The sequence below is a fragment of the Bos indicus x Bos taurus genome, chromosome 17, assembly GCF_003369695.1.
Source record: "Bos indicus x Bos taurus breed Angus x Brahman F1 hybrid chromosome 17, Bos_hybrid_MaternalHap_v2.0, whole genome shotgun sequence".
Taxonomy (NCBI): domain Eukaryota; kingdom Metazoa; phylum Chordata; class Mammalia; order Artiodactyla; family Bovidae; genus Bos; species Bos indicus x Bos taurus.
In genome coordinates, this window is record NC_040092.1 from 984,424 (window position 1) to 1,010,363 (window position 25,940).

The 25,940-nt window shown below is 60.1% G+C and overlaps 1 protein-coding gene across 2 annotated transcripts; it reads left to right on the top strand.

The window, feature by feature from the left end:
- The first annotated feature begins 772 nt into the window (after nt 1–772).
- UBE2L3 (ubiquitin conjugating enzyme E2 L3) lies at nt 773–25,846 on the top strand. 2 transcript variants are annotated; one of them, XM_027566115.1, is made up of 4 exons: nt 773–876; nt 11,293–11,388; nt 21,006–21,192; nt 24,128–25,846. In XM_027566115.1, the coding sequence occupies exons 1-4, from the start codon at nt 850–852 to the stop codon at nt 24,280–24,282; spliced, it is 465 nt and encodes a 154-aa protein (XP_027421916.1). In that variant the 5' UTR covers nt 773–849; the 3' UTR covers nt 24,283–25,846. The 2 variants fall into 2 exon arrangements, with proteins under 2 accessions (XP_027421916.1, XP_027421917.1); XM_027566116.1 differs by lacking the exon at nt 11,293–11,388 and having other exon boundaries at nt 812–876.
- The last annotated feature ends 94 nt before the right edge of the window (nt 25,847–25,940 follow it).

Here is a 25,940-nt window from a genome sequence, read left to right on the forward strand (position 1 = left end):
GCTTTCTCCCTTCTCCCTCCCGGCGTGAAGCCAGGGCTCTCCGGACCCTGCCGAGATCGGCTGTGCTCCAGCTGTCCACCTCCAGGGCCCTTTTCCTCTGCTCGTGAGACACCCACTGCTCTTAGCGTGGAGAAGAGCTCCTTCCCAGGCCTCCGTGATCTGCAGCGCACCCTGGGCTTGGCCTGCACTGCCGCCCGGGGTCCCAATCGCCATCACCTCGGCCTGGATGATTCCCCTCCTCCCCCGGCCCTACCGCATCCTCCGTCCTCCAGCCAGAAAACTCTCCTTACACTCAGGCATCTGATCTGACCCTGGGGTCGCCCTTCCGACCTCAGGCCGCTCCATTCCACCCTTCGGGTCCCTGCGTTGCTTGGCGGGGGGTTGGGGCCGGCGCCCAGCATGGGACAGAGTCGGGCTCGGCTCCTCGCTGGCCGCACTACCTTGGGGGTAAACGCTTGGCCTCCACTTCCTTCTGTTTCCAAGAGTGTTACTTAACGCTGTTTGCTCAGCCAGGCTCCTGCCCCACCCGCCCCATCGCATAGGCGCTGAGCGGTGTCTGAAAGAATCCCTGTGCTTCTGCACACCTCCTGCGATCAGGACTGCTGTGCATCTACTGTGTGCCAGTGCCTGATTCCACCCGGTCTGCTAGCGCCGCCGCCCCCGGCACCCGCGGAGGGAGTGAGGGGAGGGGCGGGCAGGGTCCCCGCGCGCGCCCGCGCGCGCCCGCGCACCATAGGCGCCGCGGCCGCGCGCGCGCCGCGCCCGCCCCTCCCCCGCTCCAGGAAGTGCGGGGGCTCCGGCGCCGGCCGCCGCGATGCATTCTGGGCCAGCAGCAGCACCAGAGCCAAGATGGCGGCCAGCAGGAGGCTGATGAAGGTAAAGGCCATTCTCCGGCGCCGGCCGGCGGGCGGCCGGGCGAGCGGCGGCGGCGGCCGGGCCTCCCGCGGCCGCCCGGGCCCCTCGGGGCGCCGCCCGCCGCCCCCCACCCCGCGTGGGGCCGCCGCCCCGGGCCGCGAGCCGAGGGGGCTAACGGGCCGCTAGGCCTCAGCCCCGGGCGGGAGCACCAGGCCGCGCCGCCCCGCCCGGCTCCGCCGGCTCTCTCTCCGCGCGGCGGCCGCGGCGGCTCCCGGGCTGAGGCGGCGGCTCCCGGCGGGCCCGAGCGGCGAGCCCGCGGGGCCGCCCCGCCCTGGGCCGCGGCGCGCCGGGCTCGGGGCGGGGGTCGAAAGTTAGGCCGGGCGGCGCGGACGCCCGGCGGGCCGGCGGGCCTGTCTCTGCGCCGAGTCTCCCCGCGCCCCGGGCCCTTCTGGAGCCGAGTGTGCTGTCTTGGGGGCGGGGATGACGGAGGGAGTCGGACCCGGCCAAAGTTTACAAAAATAACCCGCGACTCTGTATCTCGAGGGCGGCGGGGCGCCCTCTCGCTCGCTGCCGCCCGGGTGCGGAACCGCCGGCGGTGCCCCACCGGGCGGGCCTAGGCCTCTCTGGAGCGCGCCTGCCGGCCGTTCCCCGCCAACCCTCCCCGGAGCCCGAGCTCACCTCGGGTAGCCCTGCCGGTGGAGGTGCTGCACCGGGCCGGAAACGAGCAGGGCCCGGGAGCCGGCTTCCTGAGCGACCGTGGAGGACTGGGGCTCCTCCCGGGCAGAGCCGTGCTGCAGAGAGCCAGACGCGGAGCTTGGGAGTCCCGGCACCCCGCCCCGGGCCCTGGCTCCTCGGGAGCGTTTCCTTCCTTTTGTCAACTAAGGGCTAGAGACGTCGTTGAACTTCCTAAGACTCGATTGGAACCGGGCTTAAAAGGACGGTCAGCGGAGTCCAGCCTTGTTTTCCCTTCTCTTGTCCGCGACCCAGCCGTCCACACAGTCATCCGGATGGGAGGACCGATACTCGGTTATTTCCCTGCACTACTCCCCCCAAAGGCTAGCGCTCCTTGATGCCTTTCAGACGTTACTTTTCTGAAAAGGCGTCTTGATATTGGTCCCTCCATCTCCGCTCTTACTGAGATGACTGTGAATCACGGCCTCACCTCCCAGGATGCCCCTCTGAGTTCTCACCTTGTCTGACTTGCCTTCTGGGTCACTGAAGTTCTTTTTCTTCCTAAAGCACATAGTTAATCCTTTCACTCCAACCCCTTACAATCCTAACCCCTGTGATTTTATTGTCCTGGGAAGTTAATCCTGGCTTCCCCACACGCCAGACCCTGAGGCTTCTGGAAAAGCAGTCCCTTCGGCCACACCTCCTGCTGCTTGATTCCCTACCACTCTTTTTTTTTTTTTTTAATATCGGAGTATCCTCTTATCAATGCAGGAGATGCAGGAGACTCAGGTTCGATCCCTGGGTTGGGAAGATCCCCTGGAGGGTGAAATGACAACCCACTCCAGTACTCTTGCCTGGAAAATTCCATGGACAGAGGAGCCTGGTAGGCTACAGTCCATGGAGTCGCAAAGAGTCGGACACGACTGAGTGAGCACACACACGTAGGTGATTAGCAGTGTTGTGATGGTTTCAGGGGACAGCTCAGGGGCTCCGTCATGTGTATACGTGTGTCTTTTCTTCCCCACTCCCTCCCATGCAGGCTGCCCGCTTACATGGCGCAGAGGTCCCTGTGCTCCACAGCGGACCTTGGTTTCCCCGCCACTCTTGCACCTCGTCACCGTGGCTGCCTTTCTGCTTAGCTTTGACTTTGCGCTGCTCTCTGCTTCACTCTCAGGCTTGTGTGTAATCCTCCTCGTTATTCCCAGTTTTAAGGTGAGAGAATGGGATGCAGGGAGTCTCTGGCTTGCTCCAGTTTCCTAGCTGGGGAAGGAGTGAGCTTCCCAGTCTGACTCCACAGCCCCCAGCCCTTAGGCGTCCTTGGCACGTGCCGCTTGCTGTCCCCGAGAAAGGCAGCCTTCCCCTTGCCTGGCCTCCCTTCCCGGGAAGTCCTGGGTTCAGCCCCGAGGCCTCGCCCCGTCCCCTCTCGGAAGGAGTAGTTTCCTCCTTTGTGTGACCACAGCACTTTCTGTGCAGTGCTCTCTCTCTGAGTGCTTGTCACAGTTGTTGTGTTGGACTTGCCTTTCCCGCTGGGCTCTGAGCTCCTCCAGGGCAGGGACCTCGGCCTAGCTCATCCTGGCGTCCCTCAGTCTAGGCCAGTTGACCCAGTTCGGGGCTCCCAGGGGTTTGAGAGGGGAGGTAAACGGTTTTTTCAATTATTTTTGCGTTGTAGCAAACTAGAGCTTAGGAGAGAAGAAATACATAACGTTTTCAAAGTACTTACTGAGTACTAGATTGTTTATGTAAGTTTTTCCTTATTTTTTCAATAATTCGTAAAGTTAGTGTGTCGTTGTCATCATCTTAGTAGTGAGGTAGTTGGGAAGCTTAGCTGGCTGTCCAGGGAGAGATGCTGCATCTCCCTGGCTCCAAATGCCAGGTTCCATGCCCCTCCCGACACAGTCTCCCGTCTTACTCCAAGGAGTGCTGAGGAGCACGTTGGAGTCTTGACTAGTGGCTGGAGATTCTTTCAGTTCAGTGTTGGATGCTCCTTACAAGATGCTCATCATTGACTCTGAGAGTCAGTGTTTCGGCCTGGTTAAAAAAAAACAGTGCCGAATCAGGTCAGTCGATACAGAGCTTGGATAATAAAAGGGATTTCCGGTGGTGAAAAGTAAACAGTGTTGAATAGTCAAATGGATTACGTCTTAAAGCGCTTCACGTTTCCTCAGAGACCATTTTCTGAGACACTTGGAGTCAGAGACTTCTTTGTAACAGCGGACTGTCTGCAGATAATGTAAAATGCATTATTAAAAGTAGAGTGATTTGCATATGCCAGGCCAAGAAGTTATTTTAGGCAAAGTGAACATGATAAAGTCTTTAGTTTAAAAAGCAAGTGCCGAAAGGATTAGCGTTTTTTTCAGGACCCTTTTTAGGAATTACAGTGTCAATAAAACATTAAATACATTTTAATTTGCAAGCGGCTAATTCCCTGTGGATGGCAACTGCCAGATTGTAACCATGGCTTCAGTCGGGAGGGGAAATGGCTACAAAAGTGAAACCCGTAGGTGTGGCTGAGGGAAACTGGTGGCAGTCTGCCTTACTTCAGCCTCAAGTGCAGCACTCAGCCGGGTGTCTTCCCAGAAGGGCTTTTCTCAGTGGGGAAATGTGTAGATTTGAAAGGGGGTGACGTCGCACTAGTTACTTTTACGATGTAACTGTCATGATGAGGGGTTCAGAGGGATGGCGGCCTTTCCGTGCTGTTTAACTGCTGCTCACCCCCAGCTCCACGTCGGCGTGCTTTCCGCCCATAATGGGAGCAAGTGGGGGGGCTGCTGACTGACAGTGCGGGCCCTGGAACCATGCTGAACACTGAACTCGGGCGCCGAGGTTACGCGTCTGGGGTGGGGGGGGTGTGGGAGGGGAGTTTTCCCGGTGGTGGTGTGCCAGTGTTCGTGTTCTGAATCCCTGGGTTGCGGGGACTCGAGGAAAGAGCTTCGTGTTTTACCCTGAATTCGTGCCTGGCGGTGAGTCCAGACTGGTGCAGCCGCCCCTAATGATCTTCTCTGTGAGCGCTCCTCCACTGAGAGGCTGGGACGGGCCATCACTGTGGCACTGGGGCCTTTCTTGGGGTGCACACGAGCACGAAGACGCTTGTCTCGAGGTGCGCGGGCCTCTTCTCATCTTGTCACAGCGCTGAATCAAGAGGCTGTCGATTTCCGTTTCATTATGCCAGGCCACTGGGGAGCGTTCTCACTCTTGGAAAGGATCACTAAGTGTTCAAGAGGTACTTCTCTCTTCTTTGACACAACAGTAATTCGGGAATTAAAGCTTGGAGAACCCTGACGCCATCCTTCCGGGCCTGGACTCTGTCTGTCGTCCCCCCAACCCTGTTCCTCCCCCCGCCTCGAGAGAGAGGTCTCCGTGCAGGGTTTGTGGACCACCCCCTGCCTGCTCTGCTCTGCGCCCCTGGGCCCCGGCCCGTCTGCCCTTAGTTAATGGGCTGCTTGTCTGCCACGGTGCCAAGGGAGGACCTGAGGCTCCCGCCTCGCCCCTTCCCCCGCGAGGAGCCCCTTGCCAGCTGCTGCTGAAGCGGGCCTTTATGTCCCTCTCCCGTCGGGCTTCTCCGCGGCCCGCCGCTGTGCCCATGTGTGAGCGGCCGCGGCCGTGGCGGACACCTGCTTGGGATCGCTCAGTGGGCCCTTTGTGCTCCTCCCCAGCCGCCTTGGTCCCACGCCATCCGTGAGTGGCAGCGCGCAGAGAGACGCACTCACACCGCTCCTAGGAGCTGCGCCTGTTCCTGGCTTGTTCCTTCCAGGCTTGGCTTAGCAGCCCCTCGTCCCTGCCCGCCCGTCCTGGACTCCCCGGGGCCTGTGAACTCACGGCAGCACAGCTGGTCTCTGTGCAAGAGGGTGCCTCCTGGTCCTCAGAGGCTCAGCTCTGTGGGGTCGGGAGGGTCCCCCTCTAGGCTGTGCCCTCTGGAGCTGGAGGACGGGGATGGCCCAGCCTAGAGCAGAGATCCTGGATGCCCGCCCGCTGAGGAGTGGGGAGCAGGGCAGGACCCCTCTGGCGGGAGGAGGCCTGTGCTTGCTCTGGCCCCGGCTCCGAGCAGGGCGCTGGCCACTGGCGGGGCAGCTGCTGGCGGTGAGGAGCTTCCGTCCTTCAGAGCAGACCTCATGCTCAGGAGCCCGGCCTCATGCCGCTTACCTCGCACAGCCCCCTCCCTGGGCATAAGGGACGACCTGTGCAGCGCTTTGTGAGACGCTGGGCACTGGCCGGGGTTACCCTTGGTTGGACCCCCGCGCTGGCTGGGCTGCTGATGGAACCAGCTTCTGTCACAGCGCTTCGAGGGTGGGTCTCAGGAAGGGTGGCAGAGACGCCATGCCTTTTAGCTGAGGGCCTGCCAGCCCTGGTGCCGCGTCCAGAAGCGGGCGCTTGCTGGTGAGGGCTCTGTCTGCTCGTGTGTCCTGTCCGGCCTGGTCCTCCTTGGGCTCCGGTGAGCTCAGCCCTCGGCCCTGAGAAGGGAGCGATGGGGCTCATTCAGGGCCGAGCTGCAGAGTGGAGGACACTGCAGGGTGGTGCACAGCTCGGTTCTGGAGCGTGTCCTGGAGTGTCGCGTCTCAGTTCAGGGAGCCCAAGCGAGTTGCTGGATCCCTCTGGGCGCTGGCGACGTCACCTGTGTGAAGACACAGTGAGTCACTGAACAGCGAGGTCTCAGAGGCACACCTGGCACGTTCCTGTGTGGGTGTCAGTGCGGGCGCGAAGACCGCAGCCTGGGGGGTGGTGTGTGGAGGGGGGTGCTGCCCCTGGGGTCGTGGGTCGGGGCCCAGAAGACAGGCCGACCCTCTTCCCGCATACCTGCCCTCCCATCTCTCGAAGTCACCTGTCCATTAGGGCTAGGTTAGCGAGGGGTTTCCTGAGATAGTCGTGCGATCATCTTTGTTTGAAGATGTTTACTTTTTGCAGCGGACTTAGGCAGCTCTCGAGTTCAGAACGGGCCTCTTAGACTCACCTGGGTGTTCTCTTCCTGCCCTGAGTTCCAGACTCAGTGAGGGTGCTGAGCTGGGCAGGCGGTCCTGGCAAGGACCCTGAGCTTCTGGTCTCCTCCCCAGCCCTGGCCACCATCTCCAGCCTCCAGAGCTGCGGGGCCCCAGCAGGTGGGAGGCCAAGGCCTGGCCAGCACCCACGGGCTGGTGCCCACGGGGGTGCCAGTCAGGCCCTCCCTGCTCTGCAGGTCTCCCACTGCCCACACTGTGCCGAGGGCTCTTGAGGACAGATGGGACAGAGGGGAGGCTTCGTCTGGGTCGGGGGCGGTGGGGTGTGCTGTTGAACCGCTCTCGGCCTGTATCTGGTTGGAGGCTTCCGTGCTCCACCATCTTGCCAGACCTTGTTGCTGCTTCTCACCAGCGAGCTCAGCAATGGCCTGAGACGCTGTGGGACGGCCCTGCTGGGTGGGTGCGCACGGCTGGAGCCATGACTGGCGTCAGAGCTGGTGCTCGTGTGGGCGGCCCTGTCGCGTGGGGGCACCCACACCCTCTCGGGCTGGTGTCCGATGGCCCCTGAGCCCGTCCTGAGACGGCTGGTAGACGTCCGCACGCCCCCACCCGGCCGTGGCCGTTTTTGGGAAGCTCTGCACAGGAAAGGACCTTCCAGATGACCCACCGCAAGCTTCACACCCCGTCCCGTCCTGGGGTGCCAGGCCCGCCGCCGCACAGGTGAGAGAGACGCGCGTCCTGGGGCCGCCATGCAGGGGGCCGGGCGAGGGGGCCGCCTGAGCCTCCCCCAGCGCCCCCGCCGCATCCTGTGTGCTCCCCGCTCAGCGCACGGTGGCCCAGCACCGGGCCTGGTTCAGCTCTCCGTCTGCCTCTGGCTCGCCCGTGTCCTGCCTGAGCTCTGGGGTCCTGATTTCTCCAGAAGGTTGGCGGAACCAGCTCCCAGAGTCTGGACCGGCGCTGAGCGTGGTGTTCGTGGTGGTAACTGAGTGTGCCGTGGCTGGCACCATGCCGTCCGCTCGCCGGGGGGTGGTCCTGCCCCCTCGGCGAGCAGTCCCTGAAATCAGAGGCTCGCGTCCTGGGGCCTTGTGCTGGATTCCCAGTGCGCTGAATTACATTAGGGTCTCAGTGGGGTGTCATTGTCCCAGGTCGCATGCGAGCTGGGAAAGTGCCTGTCAGAGTCGGTCCCCCTGACACCGTCTGGCAGAGAGGGGGAGCCCTTCCGGATGATGGCCGTCCCACGAGTTGCTGGCTGGCGGTGGATAGGCCTCCTGTGCCTTTCCCTCGAACGTCAGGCTCTGCCTGCCGGTTTCTTTCGGCCTGGATGGCAGGGGCCTCGGAACATTGCTGGCACGGTGATCCCTCGACGGGCGCCCTCCCGCGCAGGGACGGCTCCAGAGCAGGCCTTGTGTGTCCTTGCCTCTGTCGTCTTGGAACTCGAGTCTTTTGTGAGTCCTGGAAGGTGCCATTCCAGGGCTGCCAGCCCCCTGCGATCCTGACCGGGGCAGGGGAACCCCCTTCACCCTCACCCACAGCTCTGTGATGGGCCGTCCGCAGGCTGGCGGCTCCGGCGCAGGCTCTCATCCAGGCCTTGTCCTGCACGAGGTCTGTGTGTGGCTGGGCCTCCCCAGCCTCTCGGTCAATAAACCCGCCTGCCTGCATGGGGTCCAGAGGTCCGGACGCTGCTCTTCTCAGGCGGGCGGGAGTGAGCCCCACACGGAGGCCCCATCCTGCCTGGCATCCCGCCTCCTCTGCCCTCGTTGGGGTGCTCGGGAGGGGAGTGTGATGTGCTGTGGGCAGGCCCCCCTTCCTGTGTCGTCTTTTGAATCGGATCAGGTCACTTGTGGAAGCTCTGCATAACAGCTGTGGACACCTGCGTTTTTCATTTCAGGCCCTGAGCGCTGGCTGAAGGTTCGCCAGAGCTCTCCACACCAACACGTGTCACGTCGTGTCCTGTTACATGGAACAGTGTGTGTGGGGGGACAGGGTTCAAGGGCAGTGGAACGCCCCCCAGTGTCTCTTGTAGCTCTCTGCAGGGCCCTGCCGTCTCCAGACATGACGGGGCAGGCACCGCGGTCCTCTGCTCTGCCTGCTGCTTGGACAGCGTGTGGAAGCGGCCACCCGCCGAGTCAGGAAAGCCCTGTTCCGTGTGCAGCGGTGTTGGGGGCGTGGCTGGGGGCTGGCATGCACCCTCCATGGGCACGCTCGGGGTGCGCTCGGGGCCTGTTGTGTGGCGTGCTGCTCTCCGGGCAATGCCTGTGCTCGGGGAGCTCGCTTCCAGTGCTGTAAAGGCCTGTGGTGGTCTGGGCCTTGGGCCCTTCGCTGTGGGAAGGCGGGGTGGTCCCCAGGCAGGCTGTCCCCTGTGAGGTCGATCAGGGAGGCCTTGAGCCATGTGCCTGGCCGGGCACACCACGTGCACACCTCTGGGGGGGCGGGGGCAGAGTCGGTCAGCGCAGAGACTCCGCCGGGCAGCGGTCCCCTTGGGGCCCTGTGGGGTGCAGCCCTCTGCCCTCCCGCCGGGGAAGCCCCTGCCCCTGGGCTGGCATCCCCGGCTCCTTTGGGGGCCTCTCAGCAGCTGGCCCTGGCCGCTCTGCTCCCAGCAGGGCCGAGGCAGAGCTTGGTGGGCACGGCCGTCAACCCCGTGCTCCTGCACTCTGCTCGCCCCCGGCTCTCCTTTGCGGGGCCCTGCTCCTGCGCCCGTCGGCAGCCCCGGCTCTGAGCTGCTGTGGTCTCCTGCCCGTCGCTCACTCCCCGTTGCCTGTCCTCAGTTACGGGGTGCGGCCGCTCCGGCGGGGCTGCCAGGCCTTGAGGCGACCCCGTCTCTTCTCTGGCGCCTTGAGCCAGCCTTGGCTGGTCCTGGGTGGAGGTGTGACTGGCCTTCCGAGAGGGACACTTCTTGTCTGTGCTTCGGTCTTGTGCAACTCGGGGCTTTCTGCGAGTGTGCTGGCGCGAGCTGTCTGTGGGTCTCAGCAGCGGGGCGGGGAGGGCCGGGCGGGCGGTGTCACGGGCAGGGTGCAACCGCCACCCTGTTGAGAAAGCCCTGGGCTGGCTGGTCTGTCTCCTCATCTCTCACTTCTGCCTCGTGCCCACTTCTCGTTGGTTAGAATGATGCAAAGGCGCTTGCCTCCTCATCTTTGCTGAGCCTGACTTGACAGCGAGGTGACGGGTTCATCCGGAAGCGTGCTCCGCCTTCCCGAGGCCCGGCCCTGCGGACACGGCCTTGTCGTCTCCTCCTGGGCCGGGGCGGGGGGTGCCCGTCCCGCGCCCGTGTCTTGATGCCAGAGCTGGGCGCCCGCGCCTGCTTGTCCTCCCACTCCTCGCGCAGGGGCCTTGTTCCGGCCATGCGGTGGTGGAATCCCTCATTCCCCTGCTTGTGTTTATTACCCGCACCTCACGTTGCTAGTGTCTGGGCTTCTGAAGCTGTAATGCGTACGTGTAGGTTATTTTAAAATTCATCGAATCCGTCCTCCGTTGTCGTTTCTTTCCGTCATCTTCTGTTTTTTGGCCATGTGGTTAGTGGGATCTTCACTCTCTGACCAGGGATCGAACCTAGGCCCTTGGCAACGAAAGTGCAGCATCTTAACAGCTCGACCGCCAGGGAAGTCCCTCGTTTGGTTTAAAACTTTTGTTTAGCTCGCTAGGATGCACCCTTAAGGGACGTGGCATCTCCTGCCCCTCGCTGAGGCTCTGACTCCGTGTCTTGAGCAGGAGCAGAAGCTGAGCGCACAGAAAGGGCTCCCCGGCACTGCTCCCCCTTGGGTCATGAGCCTGGAGCTTCGTGCGGAGAGCGGAGTGTGGGGGAGAGTCCCTGCCCCGCCGAGTCTGCCCAGGCCCTGGGCCCCAGGGCGCCTTTCCTGTGAGTCGAGGACCAGCTGAGATCGTGTGGTCCCTTGGGGTTCCCGCTGCCACCTCTGCGTGTTCATGTGACACGCTGTCCTGCTCGTCCTGACAGTCGACCTGACCATGCCGGGCACCCCACCACCACCACCGGCCGAGACCTGACGCCGGCTCCTCCCCCCATCCCGCCACAGATCCCCAGGGCACCTTGTGCACCAGCCGTGCGGTGGGCGTGTGGGTGCCGAGGAGGGGGCTGGCTTGGAGGGGCTTCCAGGGCTGTGGGCCCCGCGGAGGAGGCAGGCCTGGCTGCGGGCTTGCAGAGGAGGCTGCTCTGTGGTGGATGCAAGCCGGGTCAGGGCTGGCGGGGACGTGGGTGGGCGGTGGCTGACTCGGGTAGTAATGCCTGTCAGTTGGTCGCCCCTGCCATCGGGGGCGGCGGGGGCCGTCAGGCTAGTGCCCTGGGGAGAACCAAGTGCCAGCCGGCTCTCAGCCAGACGGGACAGGACCGTGCGGTCACCGGGATGGGGCACGTCTGCATGACCACAGACCCTCCCTGCCCTCGTGGGCCACCCAGGAGGCCAGGCTCAGGGAGCTGCCCCTGCTGCGCCTGGGCCCTGGCGCCCCAGCTGCGTGGCCTGTGGAGAGAAGCCGCACCCCTGCTGACGGTGGAAACACCCCGGGCTTGTTGGCACCTCGTCCTGCCCCCTCACCTGAGCGCGTGGGCAGCACGGCCTGGGTCCGTGCCCGCTCTGTGCCCTGCCTCTCGGGGGCAGTCCACAGGGAGGGGGTGCCCCGGGGCTGGGCTTCACCGAGGTGGGGCACCTTGGGCTGGGCCGTGGGTTGGGGCTGCCGCTCCGGGGTCTCTCCCAGGCCAGGGTGGCCAGCGGTGCTCTGCAACGCCTCGAGGGGGCGTCAGCACTCGTCTGGTTTGAGGAAGTCGGGAGGGGCTCACCCGCAGTGCCTTCCCCCGTTTGACATCCCTCTGTGCTTTGTCAACCAACAGGAGCTTGAAGAAATCCGCAAGTGTGGGATGAAAAACTTCCGTAACATCCAGGTCGATGAAGCTAATTTGCTGACTTGGCAAGGGCTCATTGTTCCCGTGAGTACTGGACAGCTCCCCTCCAGCAGCCCAGACGGGGCCGGGCGCAGGGCCGACGGGCGCCTCCCAGGCCCGGGAAAGGCCGTGTGTGCAGACCGCACACCCAGTGCAGACCAGCCGCCGCCGCCTCTTGGGCGGGCCGGCGGATCCCGTCTGGTCCTCTGTCTGCGCTCCTGTCCGGCCGTGCGTCTGTCTCCGGTCCTCTGTGCGCCCGCGTCCTGGTTTCCTCCCGGCACACCCCCCTCCCCCGCCCCCATCCGCGCCTCCTGCTGCCTCAGCCCCTGCCCTGCATCCCTCCTAGTGTCCCTGGGCTCCCGCCCTGGCTCTGCCCCACGTCCAGTTCCCTGTCACCCAGCCTCCTCTGTGCACGCGCAGCCTCTGCGCCGTGGCCTCCTGTGGCCTCCCTGCCCTCTGGGTTCAGCGGCCCCTCTTTCTGCAGCCCTTCCTAACTCCCCCTGCAGAGATGCGTCCCTCAAAGACTCCAGCGGGGACCCCAGCTTCCTACAGCGCCCGCTGGAGGTGTCTGGCCGCAGCCCCAGGCCCTCAGTCCTCTCCTGCGCTTGCCCTCAGCCCGTCCAGTCTCTCTCTCCGTTTTGTCTCTCAGGGACCCTGCTTCTGTTCAGCAGTGAAGTACCAGCCTGGCAGTGCAGGCACGAGGGTGCAATCCCTGGGTCGGGGAGATCCCCTGGGGAAGGGAATGGCAACCCATTCCAGTATTCTTGCCTCGGAAATTCCACAGACAGAGGAGCCTGGTGGGCTGCAGTCCACGGGGTCGCGAGAGTCAGACGCGACTGAGCCACTGAGCACGCATGCGCCGGCCCTGCCTCTTCCAGCGTTGGGTTCCGGGTTCTTGCTGGACGTGGGGGTCGAGTCTCGGCCTCTGTTCAGCCTCCTTGCTGGAGGCGGTCTCGCTGGGACATGGTGTGCCTTCCGTGTCCACAGTGGGCTCTGAACTGGGACCCTCGGACCAGTGCCCCCTGCCTTCCTGTTCTTCTGCCCCCACCCCACCCCCTGCGCCTGAAATCTCTCCTTGTGGCAGAGGGGCCGCTCTGCCAGAGCTGAGCAGGGGGCATGCTGACCAGAGACGCCGGCCCCTTGACACCGGCTGTGGGCCACGCTTCTGTAAAGGTCCCTGGAGCTGGAGCGGCTCCTGGGGGTGCAGTTTATCTTTACCATCGTTTGGGAAACTAAGGAGAGGGATGCTGTGTAGTGCCCGTGCACGCAGGGAGCGGTAGGCCGGCCACGTCCAGCCTGCTTGTGCCCAGCCCCGCCCACTCTGGGGCCCCGTGACGTGCCAAGCAGAAGGTGGCCGCCACCACCGGCTCGTGGCGTTTGTCCTCTACCGATGGGCTGGGCCGTGTGAAAAGTGCTGGGAGTGCACAGGGAGGGTTTGAGTGGCCGGGCCAGGCCTTCTATCCCAGGAGCTCAGCGGCGGCTCTGAGGGTCAGTGGCGGTCCGGCAGGCGTCCCTGGGGCTGCACTGGCAGAGCCGGGGGGCGGGGGTTGATGCCTCGTTGAGCACCGGGTGGGGTGGCTGGTGGGGTCCTGGTGGTCTGGGCTCCCCCCCTGGGGCAGCTGCGCCCAGAGACTGAGGCCACGGCCAGAGCTGCTCACGCTGCCTTGCTGCTCATCCTGGGCTCCTCTCTCCATGGTGTCCCGGGCTAGGATACTGGAGCGGGTCACCGTTGCCTTCTCCAGGAATCTTCCCAACCCAAGGGTTGAACCCGCGTCTGCTGCCTTGGCAGGCGAGTTCCTGATCACCAAGCCACCAGGGAAGCCCACGTAGCTGTGGTGCGGGAGGGAGCTCAGTCGCTCTGCGGCATGGGGCTCTTCCTGGGCCAGGGATTGAACCCACGTCTCCTGCAGTGGTAGGCAGAATAACCACTAGAGCACCAGGGAAGTGCTCAAAGTTTCTCTATTAAAAAACTAGTAGATGTTGGTTCACTGGTGTTTTCATTGTGATAGAATTTACGTAACGCAGTTTGTCAGTTCAGCCTGTAACTGAGCGATCAGTGACGTCAATTACAGTTGGGCTGTTTTGCGGCCATCGTCACTGCATTTCCAGAGCCCACACTGAAATAAAATCTGCACCCGTGAAGTAGTAGTGCTCCACTCTTCAGCCCAACCCTGGTACTTTCTAATCTGCTTTCTGTGTCTGTGAGTTTGATAGTTTATATAAATGAGTTGTATAAAACGTTGTTTTTTTATCTGGTTTATTTCACTTAGAATTGTTTGAAGGTTCATCTGCTTTGTACTCTGTATAAGAGCACCACTTTTATGGATGAGTCGGCTTTTGTCACACGTGTACTGAGCCTTGTGTGCATCCGTCCGCCCGCTGGTGGACAGGGGCTCGTTTGCCTCTTTGGCCGTCGTGGTGATGCTGCTGTGCGCGTCGGTGTGCAGGTGTCTGCTTGAGTCCCCGTCTTCAGGGCTTTGGGAAATACGAGGAGCGGCTGGGTCACGTGATGGCTCTGGGTTTGTCTTTGAGAAGCTGCCACACTGATTTCCATGGTGGCTGCACTGCCTCACAGTCCCACCACCAGAGTGCAGGGCTTCTAGCTTCCCCGCCCCTCCTTATCCAGTTACCCCTTTATGCACAGTCATCCCCCCTAATCCAGTTATCTCCCCCTTATCCACAGTGGTCCCCCACCTTACCCACAGTGATCCCCCTAATCCACAGTGATCCCCCTAACCCACAGTGATCAGCCCCCCACTTTTTTATGTTATCACCATTCAAGTAGAAGTCAGCTAGCGTCTCATGGGTGGAGAAGGCAATGGCAACCCACTCGTGTTCTTGCCTGGAGAATCCCAGGGATGGTGGAGCCTGGTGGGCTGCCGTTTGTGGGGTCGCACAGAGTCAGACACGACTGAGCAACTCAGCAGCAGCAGCAGTGTCTCATGGCAGTTCTGTTTTGGATGTTAGCTAGTACCTCAGAGCTACACCCGAGGAGCGTGCGTGGGCACCACAGTCACCTGAAGGGCCGTGTGGGGTCCTGCTCAGCTTCACATGCTGTGCGTGTGCTGCTGGGGCGCCGCGTGTCAGCCATGGGGCGCCACACGGAGCAGCCTTGCTGCCCCCGCCCTTCACCCGCACCCACGGCTCCGGCCGCCGCTGGCACTGTGCTCTGAGCTGGCCCCTCGTCCGCCCGCTTTGAGAGCCTCCTGCAGTTGGACTAGGAAAGCAGGTCCTCAGGTTGTCGTCTCTCCCTGAGTGGCGCGCGCGTCAGACTCGTCCGTGTGATTGGATAGTCCGTTTCTCTTTAATGCCAAACAATATTCTGTTGTTGGAACGCACACAGTTTGTTTATCCATTCGCCCCTGAAGGCATCTTGGCAATTCTGAATAAAGCTGCTACACGTTTGTCTCTCTGTCTTCTAGTTGTAGGAGTTCTTTATATTAAACCCTCATCAGACTTGTAATTTGCAGATATTTTCTACCATTCAGTTGGTTTTCTTTTTAGTCCCTTGATTATGTCCTTTGGTGCACAAAATGTTTAATATTCATGAAGGCCATTTCATCTATCTTTTCTTTTGCTGCCTGTGTCATATTCAAGAAACTATTGCCAACCCAGGGTCATGCAGGTTTGACTTTTGTTCTCTTCTGAGAATTCTTACAGTCTTAACTCTCAAATTTAGGTCATTGATCCTTTTTGTTTTTAAATGGTGTAGGGATAAAGGTCCAACTTCATCCTTTCTGTCTGTGGATATCTAGTTTTTTTAGGGCTATTTGTCGAAAAGACTGCTCTTTCCCACTGAATGATCTTGGTGTCCTTGTCAAAAGTTAATAGAGCTGGATTACTAACAAGGACCCACTGTGCTGCAGGGAACTACTCAGTCCCGTCCAGCGACCTACCTGGGGAAGAGTCGTAGGAAAAAGTTGGTGTGTGTGTGTGTGCACCCGACTCACTCTCTTGTGCAGCAGAAACTAAGGCAGCACCGTGCTGACGGTGAGTCACGAGCTGACGGCGCTGTGAATGAGCTGTGACCTGGTAGGAGCAGAGGAGCGCGCGCCCATTTGGGAGGGTTCACTCCTGGACTCAGCTCTGCTGGTCTGGGTGTCTGTCCTCACGCCAGGACCACACTGTTTTGCGTACTGTAGCTTTGTATGAGGTTTTGAAATCAGGAAGCGTGAGCTCTCCCGTGTTGATCTTTCTCAAGATGGTTTTGGCGGGTGCGGGCTCCTGTGCGCCTGAGCAGGACCCTGTGGGGCCTTGCCGGCAGCCCCCTCCGTGACTCTGCTCTCACTCCTCCCTGAAGTCCCTAGCTCCGAGTGTCTGATGCACGATTCCTGAGTTGTTTTTCAGACCCTAAAACCCAGTGGAAGGAAGGAGCTACTTGGTGGCCGTGAGCACGCCGCCTGCTGACGCCTAAGGATCGGTAGCCTTGACCCTTGGGACCACACCTGTCGCCTCACCTTCGCCAGCGAGTACCCCGCCCGAGCCGGGTGCATAGCCTGGGCCCCCCGGGTTTGCCAGCTCTCTCCTGAGCTGTGAGCCGGCGCCGCCCTGACTGCTTGCGTGGCTCCTGTGCGTCCCTTCACGTGACCCCGTGTCAGCAGACAGGCTCTGCCGAGCGCCGGCACGCAGACCAGGTTTGGTTCAGTAACGCACCTCGAGGTCCTGTTTGATTTTTGGGAAGGGTTCTTCCATTTGCGGGGAAAAAAATTGAGGTTTTGAGAGGCATCATATTGAATTTTCAGATCGCTTTACTGTTACTGTCTGTTATTGTAGATGACGATAGCATTACCATCTACAGTAAGTCTCGTAGTCTGTGAACCCAGGACGTCTTTCCACTTAGTTAGGTTTTCTCTTCTTTCAGCAGTGCTTCATAATCTCCAGTGTACAGGCTTCACACCTCTGTATTTTTCAGCTCAGGATGTAAAAACAAAACCGTAGGCTGGGCCACACAAAAGCCCAGATTTCAGTTTTCTCACAGCTCCGGAGGCCAGAGTCCCGGGGGGCTGGCAGGGCCCTCGTGTCGTCGGGCTTCCTTGTCTCAGCGCTTGGGGGCAGAGCAGGCGCGCGCTCTTCCCTTTTGACCACATCGCCTGCAGGACCAGGGATTGAACTTGCGGCCTCAGCAGTGAAAGCAGCCTGTCCTAACCTCCGGACCTCCAGGGAAGCCGCAGGAGCTCTCTTCATTGAGGACACGGATGTCGTCAGCCCCGGACTCCACCCTGTGACACTGTTGAGCCTTAGTTGCCTCTTTACTCTCTGCACGCTGTGGGTGAGGGCACCCGTGTGAGCACCTGGGCGGGGTGGGGGCACCAGCATTGAGTCTGTAACAGCCTCCTTGCTTAAGCACACCTTGGGTATTTTCATCTTCCCAGTGGCAACTCCGTTTTGGGTTCCCTGTCGATCGTTGTTCGTGTACAGAAATGTGGGTGACGTTCGCGTTGCTTTGGTTTCTGACGGTTTGTGTGTGACTCATCTTTAGTTTTCCGTGTGTGTACGATCAGGCCAGGTCCCGACCAAGGTGGTCCATTTCCCCCTCTCCAGTGAGGATGCTCTATTTCCTTTTCTCGCCCGAGTGCCCTGGCCAGAGCTACCAAGTACTGAGTTGTGGCGTCTCCAGCCTTTGTGGCGCCGGGTTTGGTGGGAGACAGGTGTTCACAGGTGGGGGTGGTTTGGGGATGGTTGAGGCACTTTACGTTTATTAGGATCTGATCTGACGGGAGGCGGAGCTCAGGCGGTGACGCAGGCATCGGCAAGTGGCTGTGAACCTTCTCTGTAGAGGCAGTGTGCATAATTATTAATGGAATAGTTTGCATTCGTGTTTTGCCCAAAGTCTCTGAATCCCAGGTGCTATTCTGTGCTCACAGTGTACTTCCGGGAGAGCCCTGTCTCAAGTACACAGTGGTCACTGGGCTGGCGGCCACCGTATTGACGGAACGTGTGTGGACCAGTCAGGACTCAGCCCCAGTTCACGGTGAGGGAGCCGGGTGGACAGAAACAAAACGGGGCTGCTGGCAGCGTGGAGACGGGCGCTGTGACTGGGCAGCCGCCGCGCGGCTCCTCCCAGGCTGACTTCTGCTCCGTGACTGGCGGGGGCAGCGTCTCGGCGAGTTCTGGTTCAGGCGGAGAGGCCTGTATCTGTCCCCGCGTTTCCTGCCCTTGGCCTTGCGTTGCACAGTCTGTGAGCTGTTGAGTCTCTGGCTCTCGCGGCGCACTGCAGACTACATCTTGGTGTGTGCAGGTGGGCTGTCTGTGCAGCGTGGTCGGTTTCTCTTGTTCACGAGATGCCAGCAGCCACCTCTGTCCGTGGGACGACCTCGGGCGCTTCTCAGCCTCTCCAGGAGGGACACCCCTGCCCTCCGCCGGAGCCCTGCTCCTGAGTCAGCCTGCTTCCTCCCCCGCGGTTTCACCGAGAGGCAGAGACCACGCATCTCGCCCGTGTGCAGTGTGGGGTCCGTGGCTTCCGGCGTGCCTCCTCTGCCGCAAGGGCAGAACGGGTTTCGTTATCCTCAGAGAAGTGTCCCGCCAGCGTCGCCCCCGCCCCGGGCACTGAGCTGTGCTCGTTCCTGCGTGTGTGCACCCGTGAGCTTTGTCTGCCACGCGGCCTCTCCCTGCTGGAGCCTGTGTGCAGACTCCGCCGCGCGTGCCGCGTGGCCCTGCTGCGACGGTGGCGTCGGCGCCCGCTCGCCCATCCCCGCCTGAGAGGCGCTTGCTTGTCTGCGCCGTCTGGGCATCGCGAGCGAGGCCGCTGTGAACACGCACGAGCAGGGTTTCCTGGGGGCGCGTGCCTTCATCTCCAGGTGCTGGCCTGGGGTGGGGTTGCGGGGCCCCATGCTGGCCGTGTCTCATGCTTTGACCGGTGCAGGCTGTTTCCACAGCGGCCGTTCCGTCGACACCCCGACAGCTGCACGTAAGCGTTCCGTTTTTCCACCTCCTGACTACGGCTTGCTGTTGTCGGTCTCGTTTACAGCCCTCCTAGTAGGTGTGAAGTGGTGTCTTCATTGTGGTGTTTGGTTTTGTGTATTTTCTGGCCTTGCCACACAGAACGTGGGCTCTCAGCTCCCCGAGCAGGGGTCGCGCCGCCGGCGTTGGGAGAGCCAAGTGGCAGCGTGGGACCCGGGAGCCCCTCTTGCTGCGGTTTCGTGGGCTTTTTCCTGAGGGAATGAGGAACCTCTCTCCCTGAGCCTGTTGCCCGTGTCTGTATCCGTTTTGGAGAATCGTCTGCCCGAGTGCCTCGCCCACTGTAACCTGGCTGACCACCTGGTCGTAGTTTCGTTTTTGAAAGCTGTGTGGTCAGTCTCTCTCCGAACGAGAAGCTGTTTTACTCCCGAGTGCTGACGGCACACGGGGCTCCTCCTGCGAGTCGCCCTGGGGTCCTCAGGCGCCCGCCTGCTTCGCCCCCGCACGCTGTGGCTGGTGGCTGACGCTCTTTTCTCTTCTGTGGAGCCGACTCCAGCCTGGTTCTGGAGGCCTTGTGTTCCAGGCACGTTAAATCAGTGTTTGACGGAGGACATTTTTGGCCATGTTCAAAAGAATAATACGAAAACTGGTGTTGATGATCGCAGGGTCAAGAGAAGAAACGGACAGCTTAGCTGTTCCGTTAGCAAACGTGAGGCTGGTTCTGGGGACGCCTTGGGTCCCTGCGCTCAGGTATCACCCAGACTAACAGAGAAGGCTTCTCCTGCCTTGAGAACACGGCCGGTGACCTTGACCTCAACCTCACGGCTTCCCGGAGCAGCAGTGCCTGCTGGCCAGCAGTGAGGGCCGGGTGCCATGGCAGGGTGAGGGGTGATGCCAGCAGCAGAGTGTGTGCGTGCAGGAAGCCTGAGCCCACCCACACCCCACGTTCTCTCCCAAAGACATGCATTTCTCTGACATTAGTAGCTCTGGAGGCTGGGTCCTAGAGAGCAAGTGTGACCCTCCGTTTGAGCGGGCATAGGCTTGCGGTCCCTTGACCACGAGCGTGCTGACTGGTGTGCATCCAGACAATGGAATAATTGTTGTTCAGCCGCTAAGTTGTGTCCAACTCTGTGACTCCATGGACTGCAGCATGCCAGGCTTCTCTCCTCTTCTGTCTCCCAGTTTGTTCAAATCCACGTCCGTTGAACCAGTGATGCCATCCAGCCATCTCCTCCTCTGTCGTCCCCGTCTCCTCTTGCCTCAATCTTTCCCAGCATCAGGGTCTTTTCAAATGAGTCAGCTCTTCGCATCAGGTGGCCAAAGCATTGGAGTTTCAGCTTCAGTATCAGTCCTTCCAATGAATATTCAGTGTTGATTTCCTTTAGGATGGACTGGTTGGATCTCCTTGCAGTCCAAGGGACTCTCAAGAGTCTCCTTCTGAGTGTCTCTTGAGTTCCTATTATTGCATTCCAATCCCCTGTGATGAAAAGGACATCTTTTTTGGTGTTGGTTCTAAAAGGTCTCGTATAGAACTGTTTAATTTCAGTTTCTTCAGCCTCAGCAGTTGGGGCACAGACTTGGATTACTGTGATAATGAATGGTTTGCCTTAGAAACAAACCAAGATCATTCTGTCATTTTTGAGATTGCACCCAAGTACCGTGTTTCAGACTCATGTTGACTAGGAGGGGTACTCCATTTCTTCTATGGGATTCTTACCCACAGTAGTAGATAAAATGGTCATCTGAATTAAATTCGCCCATTCCATCCACTTTAGTTCACTGATTCCTGAGATGTTAACATTCAGTCTTGCCATCTCCTACTTTTCCACATCCAGTTTACCTTGGTTCACGGACCTGATGTCCCAAGTTCTTATGCAGCATTTGTTCTTTACGGCATCAAGGTTTACCTTCCTTTACCACCAGACACGTCTACGGCTGAGCGCCGTTCCCACCTTGGCCCCTGCGCGTCCTTCTTTCTGGAGCTGTTAGTCACTGCCCTCCGCAGGAGCATATTGGACACCTTGCAACCTGGGGGGCTCATCTTCCAGTGTCGTATCTTTTTGCCTTTTCATGCTGTCCATGGTGCTCTTCAGACAGGAACACTGGAGTAGTTTGCGATATCCTCCTCCGCATGGACCGCCTTCTGTCAGAACTCTCCACTGTAACCCGTCTGTCTCCTGTGGCCCTGCGTGGCATGGCTCAGCGTCATTGAGTTATTCGAGCCCTTTCGCCATGACAAGGCTGTGATCCATGAAGGAGAGTGGAATAAAACTGAGCGTCAAAAAGAAGTGCTCTGACAAGCCATGGAAGAACCTTAAATGCTCATTACTGAAAGAAGCAGTCTGAAAAGGCTCCAGGCTGTGTGATTCCAGGCAGAGGGTGTAAGGCGCCTGCAGCATCCAGCACCGTCACGAGCCGTCTGCAGGGTGTGGGCTGTGGGTGAGGGTGTATCGGCCACTCAGTCGTGACATGGGGGTGTTGGTGCTTGGGGAGGCTGTGTGTGTGGAAGAATTTTGTGTCTTCCTCTCAGTTTTGCAGTAAAGCTACAGCTACTGAAAAAAAAAGTCTTATTTTTTAAAAAATGTAGAGAGACCAGGGTGTCCATCTCAGGCACCCTGCTCTACGAATACTACTTATCATTTCCTTGGTGGTGATGAGGCTTTAGTTGATATAACCTCTTGAATCAAATGAAGCGTTTTCAAGGTGAAACCCTTGGAGCTGTCCTGTCTCAGTGGCAGGCTCACGCTGGTCTCCTTTCTCTGCAGGACAACCCTCCCTATGATAAGGGGGCCTTCAGAATCGAAATCAACTTTCCAGCAGAGTACCCCTTCAAACCACCGAAGATCACGTTCAAAACGAAGATCTACCACCCGAACATCGACGAGAAGGGGCAGGTGTGTCTGCCTGTAATTAGTGCTGAAAACTGGAAGCCAGCAACCAAAACCGACCAAGGTAAGGCGTCTGCCCCTTACGCCTCCTGGGGCCCCTCTGACTCCAGGGGGCTCGGAGCCCGGAGAGACCTGCAGCGCCAACCCCGTGTCCCTGGAGGCTGTGCTTCCCAATGTCCCACGGGCGTGACGCATCTCCACTCAGCTCCAGCCCGCAAGGAGGCTCCTGGGTGCGCGGGCAGAACAGCCCAGCGCACCTGGGGCAGGCAGGGTGCGACCCTGTCGCCGGGAGTGTTCGTGAAGGACTGGGGGCTGCCTGGAGGGGGAGCGGCCTCCCAGCGGGTCACACGTGGGCTCAGGCTGGAAGGTAGAAGGGAGGGTGCTGGGGGCTCATGGCCTAAGGAGAGGGCGTGAGCCAGAGGCGTGAGGCAGGCCGCAGGACGCTGGCTCGAGGGGCGCGGTGGGAGGGCCTGGCCTGGCTTGAGGCGTGTGCCCATGTGGAAGTGTGCGCTGGCTTCAGCAGGCCTGAGTTCTGTGCGCCTCGGGGCCAGTGCCCATGCGTGCTCGTGTTTCTGGGGAAGCACTTGGTTCGGGATTGTGGCCACCCCCCTTTGTCCCCTGCGAGTGACGGCTCTTTACTTGGGTCCATGTTTAGCTTCCTTCTGTCTCTTCTGTCTGTGCTGGGTCTGCGCTGCTGCGGGCGGGCTTCCTCCAGTGCGGTGGCCTCTCCTCTGCAGAGCTTGGCCCTGGAGCGCACGCTCCGTAGCTGAGGCGCACAGGCTTCGTGGCCCCGTGGCACGTGGGGTGTTCTTGGGCCAGCGCTCAGACCTGTGTCCCCTGCATGGGCAGGCAGGCTCTTGCCCGCTGGGGTGCCGGGGAGTCCCTGGTTTTTGTTTTCAGCTCTGTGACTTTGTTTTGCAGTGCTCGCCTCCTGTTTTTGGTGGCTCTCTTAAAAGTGACTGCCTGAGCCACTTACATGGTTTTAGAGTCCGGAGAGTGGGTGAGTCTGGAAGCTGACAGCCTACAGGCGTGTTTATTTTCTCTGGTGACCGATATAACCATTTCCTAGTGGAACCATTGGAAGATGGGTTTAAAAGCCTTTCCCACAGCAAAACTCGCTGGACGAGGTCCCCATGAAAGGCGTCAACCAGGCTCCCACAGCTGAGTGGCAGAGCAGAGTCAAGGGAGGCGTCCCCAGGGGACTCGGCACTTGGTCTGCGCACGCTGACCTCTGTACAGACGAGGTCCGTGTCCTCGTGTGAGGCCAGGCCTGGCTTTTACTGCACAGACTCAGCTCTGTGCGGATGCCGGCAGCTGCGTTTGCTCAGGTGGCCGGACCACAGAGAGTTTCCGGTCTCCTTCCTCACCTGGCACCCGGGGCAGGCGCCCCACTGTGCACCCCGCCCAGGACAGGCCGCCCCGGTCGTCCATGGCAGCCAGGGGCCTGTTTGCAGAGGAGGTCTTGGTGCGCAGACAGCACGCTCTGCTTGTGCAGGTTGTGGGCGCTTGTTCCAGACAGTCGGGTAACCGAAGAGACGTCGCGCTCTTCTGTACTTGTTGCCTTGGGGCATGAAGAGAAGACTGCCGTCCGACACGGGTGCTGCTCTCTGCGCGGTGGCAGTGGGAGCGCTGCTCTGCAGTGGGAGGCAGGGTTTCTCCCCAGACGGTCCTGGCGTGGCCTTGCCCTCCTCCTCGCCACCTCAGCAGCGTGTCCCCACGTCTCTGTTCCATGACTGCCCTGCATTAGTGTCTGCGGAGCTGGTGGCTCAGGGCGACTGCAGTTTATCACTCCCATGCTGTGGGCTGTCTGTGCTCAGCTGGCCACTTGCAGTCACTGTACCGCAGCGGTCCCAGCAGCTCTGTAGCAGATAGCTGACAGCTGCAGGCGACGAGACATGGCAGAGGGAGGGGGGCCGGAAAGGAGATCCATTGTGGGGGGTGCTGGGGGGCCAGGAGGGGATCACTGCTGAGAGGGCTGCGCTTGTGGGTGTGACGGAGGCCTTCGTGAGGTGAGCAGTGGTCTGACATGGTTTTGTGAATATGCTGAAAGCAACTACATTGTCCGGTTTTTAGAGAGTTTAGTTTTTGGCATGGTGAACTATATCTCAGTTTTTAAAAAGAAAGTAAAGAAGCATTAAAAATGGAGCAAAAATGGGAGAAAAATCCAGAAACAAGGCAAACCTGAACCATACAGAAAGGGGGCGGCAGTGGCGCCAGATAAGGGGATATAAGAGCAGGTTTCCTCTGCAGAGCCTAGTTCTGGCATGTACCTGCAGCAGAGCGCAGGCTGTGCTGGGTGGTGACTGAAATTGATTCCGTTGGGAGCTGATCTCTGTGTGAACGTATCGCAGCATAGCAGCAGGATGGCGGGGACAGGAGAGTCAGGTTTCCGCGTCGGTGTGCGGTTCCCCTGTGCCCCCTAGTGGGGTCCTGTCAAGGTCCTGGCTGCCCTCGGGGGAGCATTGTGGGGGCCACCCTGAGCTGTGCGAGGGCCTCCACCTCTGGAGTGGACATTCAGTGCTGCTGGGGGCCGCAGCCTCCCTGTGGTCAGATAGGTGGTCAGAGGGCCCTTTCTCAGCCACTCAGGAGCTCCTAGGGCTCTTCCGGGGGGGCTTACCATTCACACCGGCAGGCCTGCCACGCATCGTGAACCAAGTCCAGTGCTGGGCACACTGTCTGGTCCCTGCCCTGGGGCGGCTTCACCTGTGTGAGAGAGGGGGGTGGAAGTGCCTGGCGACTGGGCTCCCCGGGGTGTCAGTACAGGAAGGCTGCCTGGAGGAGGAGGGGGGGAAGCGGTATCTTGCTGTGCAGTGTGGTCAACCCTCGCCATGGCACTGGCCACTCTCCTCCTTCAGTCTCGCCTCAACGCAGGGGAGCGCTGGGCTGAGTGCTGGTGGTTGGAGTTCTGGCCGAGCCGATAGCCAGCCTCTTGGCCTGGGAGGCGCTCGGGTGCCGAGTGGGAGCCTCTAACCGGCGGTGCCCTGTGCTTTTCTTGGCAGTCATCCAGTCCCTCATAGCACTGGTGAACGACCCCCAGCCGGAGCACCCGCTCCGGGCTGACCTAGCCGAAGAATACTCTAAGGACCGTAAAAAATTCTGTAAGAATGCTGAAGAATTTACAAAGAAATATGGGGAAAAGCGACCTGTGGACTAAAATCTGCCGCAATGGATTCCAGCGAGTGTGAGCAGAGGCCCCGAGCAGTGCATTCAGACACCCCACAAAGCAGGACTCTGGAAAATTGACGCGTGCCACCGCCTGGCGTCCGCTTGTGGCAGTTACTAACTTTCTACAGTTTTCTTAATCAGAAGTGGTCTAGGTAACCTGTAAAGAAAGGATTAAAAATTTAAGATGTTCTAGTTCTGCTTTCTTTGTTTTAAAAATCACTGCTTCAACCTACTTTTAAAAAATGGTGTTTCTTTTCCTGTCCAAATTTATCCAAAATCAATTTACATTTAGGCCATAAGGTTTAAAAAAAAGGCGGGGTGGGGGGGGAGGCCCTGGTTCCTCTCTGCCCTGCAGCTGCCACGTTCTTGCATTTCGTCTGATTCTCACTCCCCCACTCCCCCAGGCCCGGCCCCGCCTCCAGGCCCCTCCGCTCCGCCCTCGGCCGGCCTGGTGTGGGAGTTAGTGCAGACTCCTGACTGATTTATAGCCTCCTTTGAGAACACCGAGAAACAAGCAAACCTCCACTCCAACCCCCAACCAAAAAAAAAAAAACAACAAACCCCGTTGAAAGGGGAGGTCCAGCTCTTCTGTAAAACCCTGGCTAACGTTACCCCCGTGTCGCTGGCCAGCCGGGATGAACCTCCAGCCTCAGGCCTGCGGAGGGCAGGCCCCCGGCCCGTCGGCCGGAGGACAGCGCGCCTGTGGGAGGAAGTCCTCGCCAGGGAGGAGCTCCTCCCCGCATCCCTTCCGGAAGACGTCGGGTCTCCCCGCAGACAAGTGCTGGCGTGTCCACGCGCAGGTCCGCGCTCGCTTGTCGCCGACGAGTCCACCGACGTGGCTTGGAGCTCCTCCTCCGCCTTCTGAGTGCAGCCGCCCTTCCTTAGCTCGTCTGACCCTCCGCCGATGCCAGTGTCCCGCACCAGCCCGGGCCACCGCGGCCCCCACCCAGGAACAGGACGGCCCCCCTCCATCGGACTCTCCACCTTCTTGGAGTCAGGCTCCACGTGAAGCTCGCTCAATAATCTTGACATGTTTTATATTGTTTTGACCGCCTTCTTTTGTAGAAATAAAAATTGACCTTAGAATTTATCGTCAGATGGACTCGTAAGGATCTGAATGTTCGTGTCTTTTCCAAGCAAGCGGGACTGCCCCTGAAGTAGTAGAGTCCTGGTCACTGACACCCAGAGGTGGCCAGGGATCCGAGCACCGGGGGTCCCCCCTCCACTCCTGCCACCCGGGCCTTCCTCCCCCGGCACCCCGTGGGCGAGGCCCGGTGGCGAAGATGACTTAACCTTGGCTTTCTATCTTAATTTTAGTTTTGTGAGTTGAAGTCTTCGGGGCTCGTTGCCCGTGAAACAGCTCGGCTTTACCCAGTGGAGGCGGGGCGGTGGTGGGGGCGGCCCGCGGCCTGACCGCAGCTTCGGTAGCCCCAGGTACGCGCAAACAGGCCTGGGGCCCCGTGCGCCCCACGCCCACCTTAGCAGAAAGGCGATGAGGGACTTGATTTCACTCACATGCAGATTTGTTAATAAAATGCCAAATTCTGTCAGAAGCGCTCCAGATCAGCCGCGGTTTGTTCTCCTCGCCGCTCTGAGCCCAGAATTATTGCCATTCCTGGAAACCCGCCCACCGCTTCGTGCTTCCAC

Bases quoted from the DNA above. Each gene is read 5' to 3' on its own strand.
- UBE2L3 (XM_027566115.1), top strand. From the start codon at position 850: ATGGCGGCCAGCAGGAGGCTGATGAAG. The intron at 877-11,292 runs GTAAAGGCCATT...GTCAACCAACAG, and splicing joins CCAGCAGGAGGCTGATGAAG to GAGCTTGAAGAAATCCGCAA. The intron at 21,193-24,127 runs GTAAGGCGTCTG...TTTTCTTGGCAG, and splicing joins AGCAACCAAAACCGACCAAG to TCATCCAGTCCCTCATAGCA.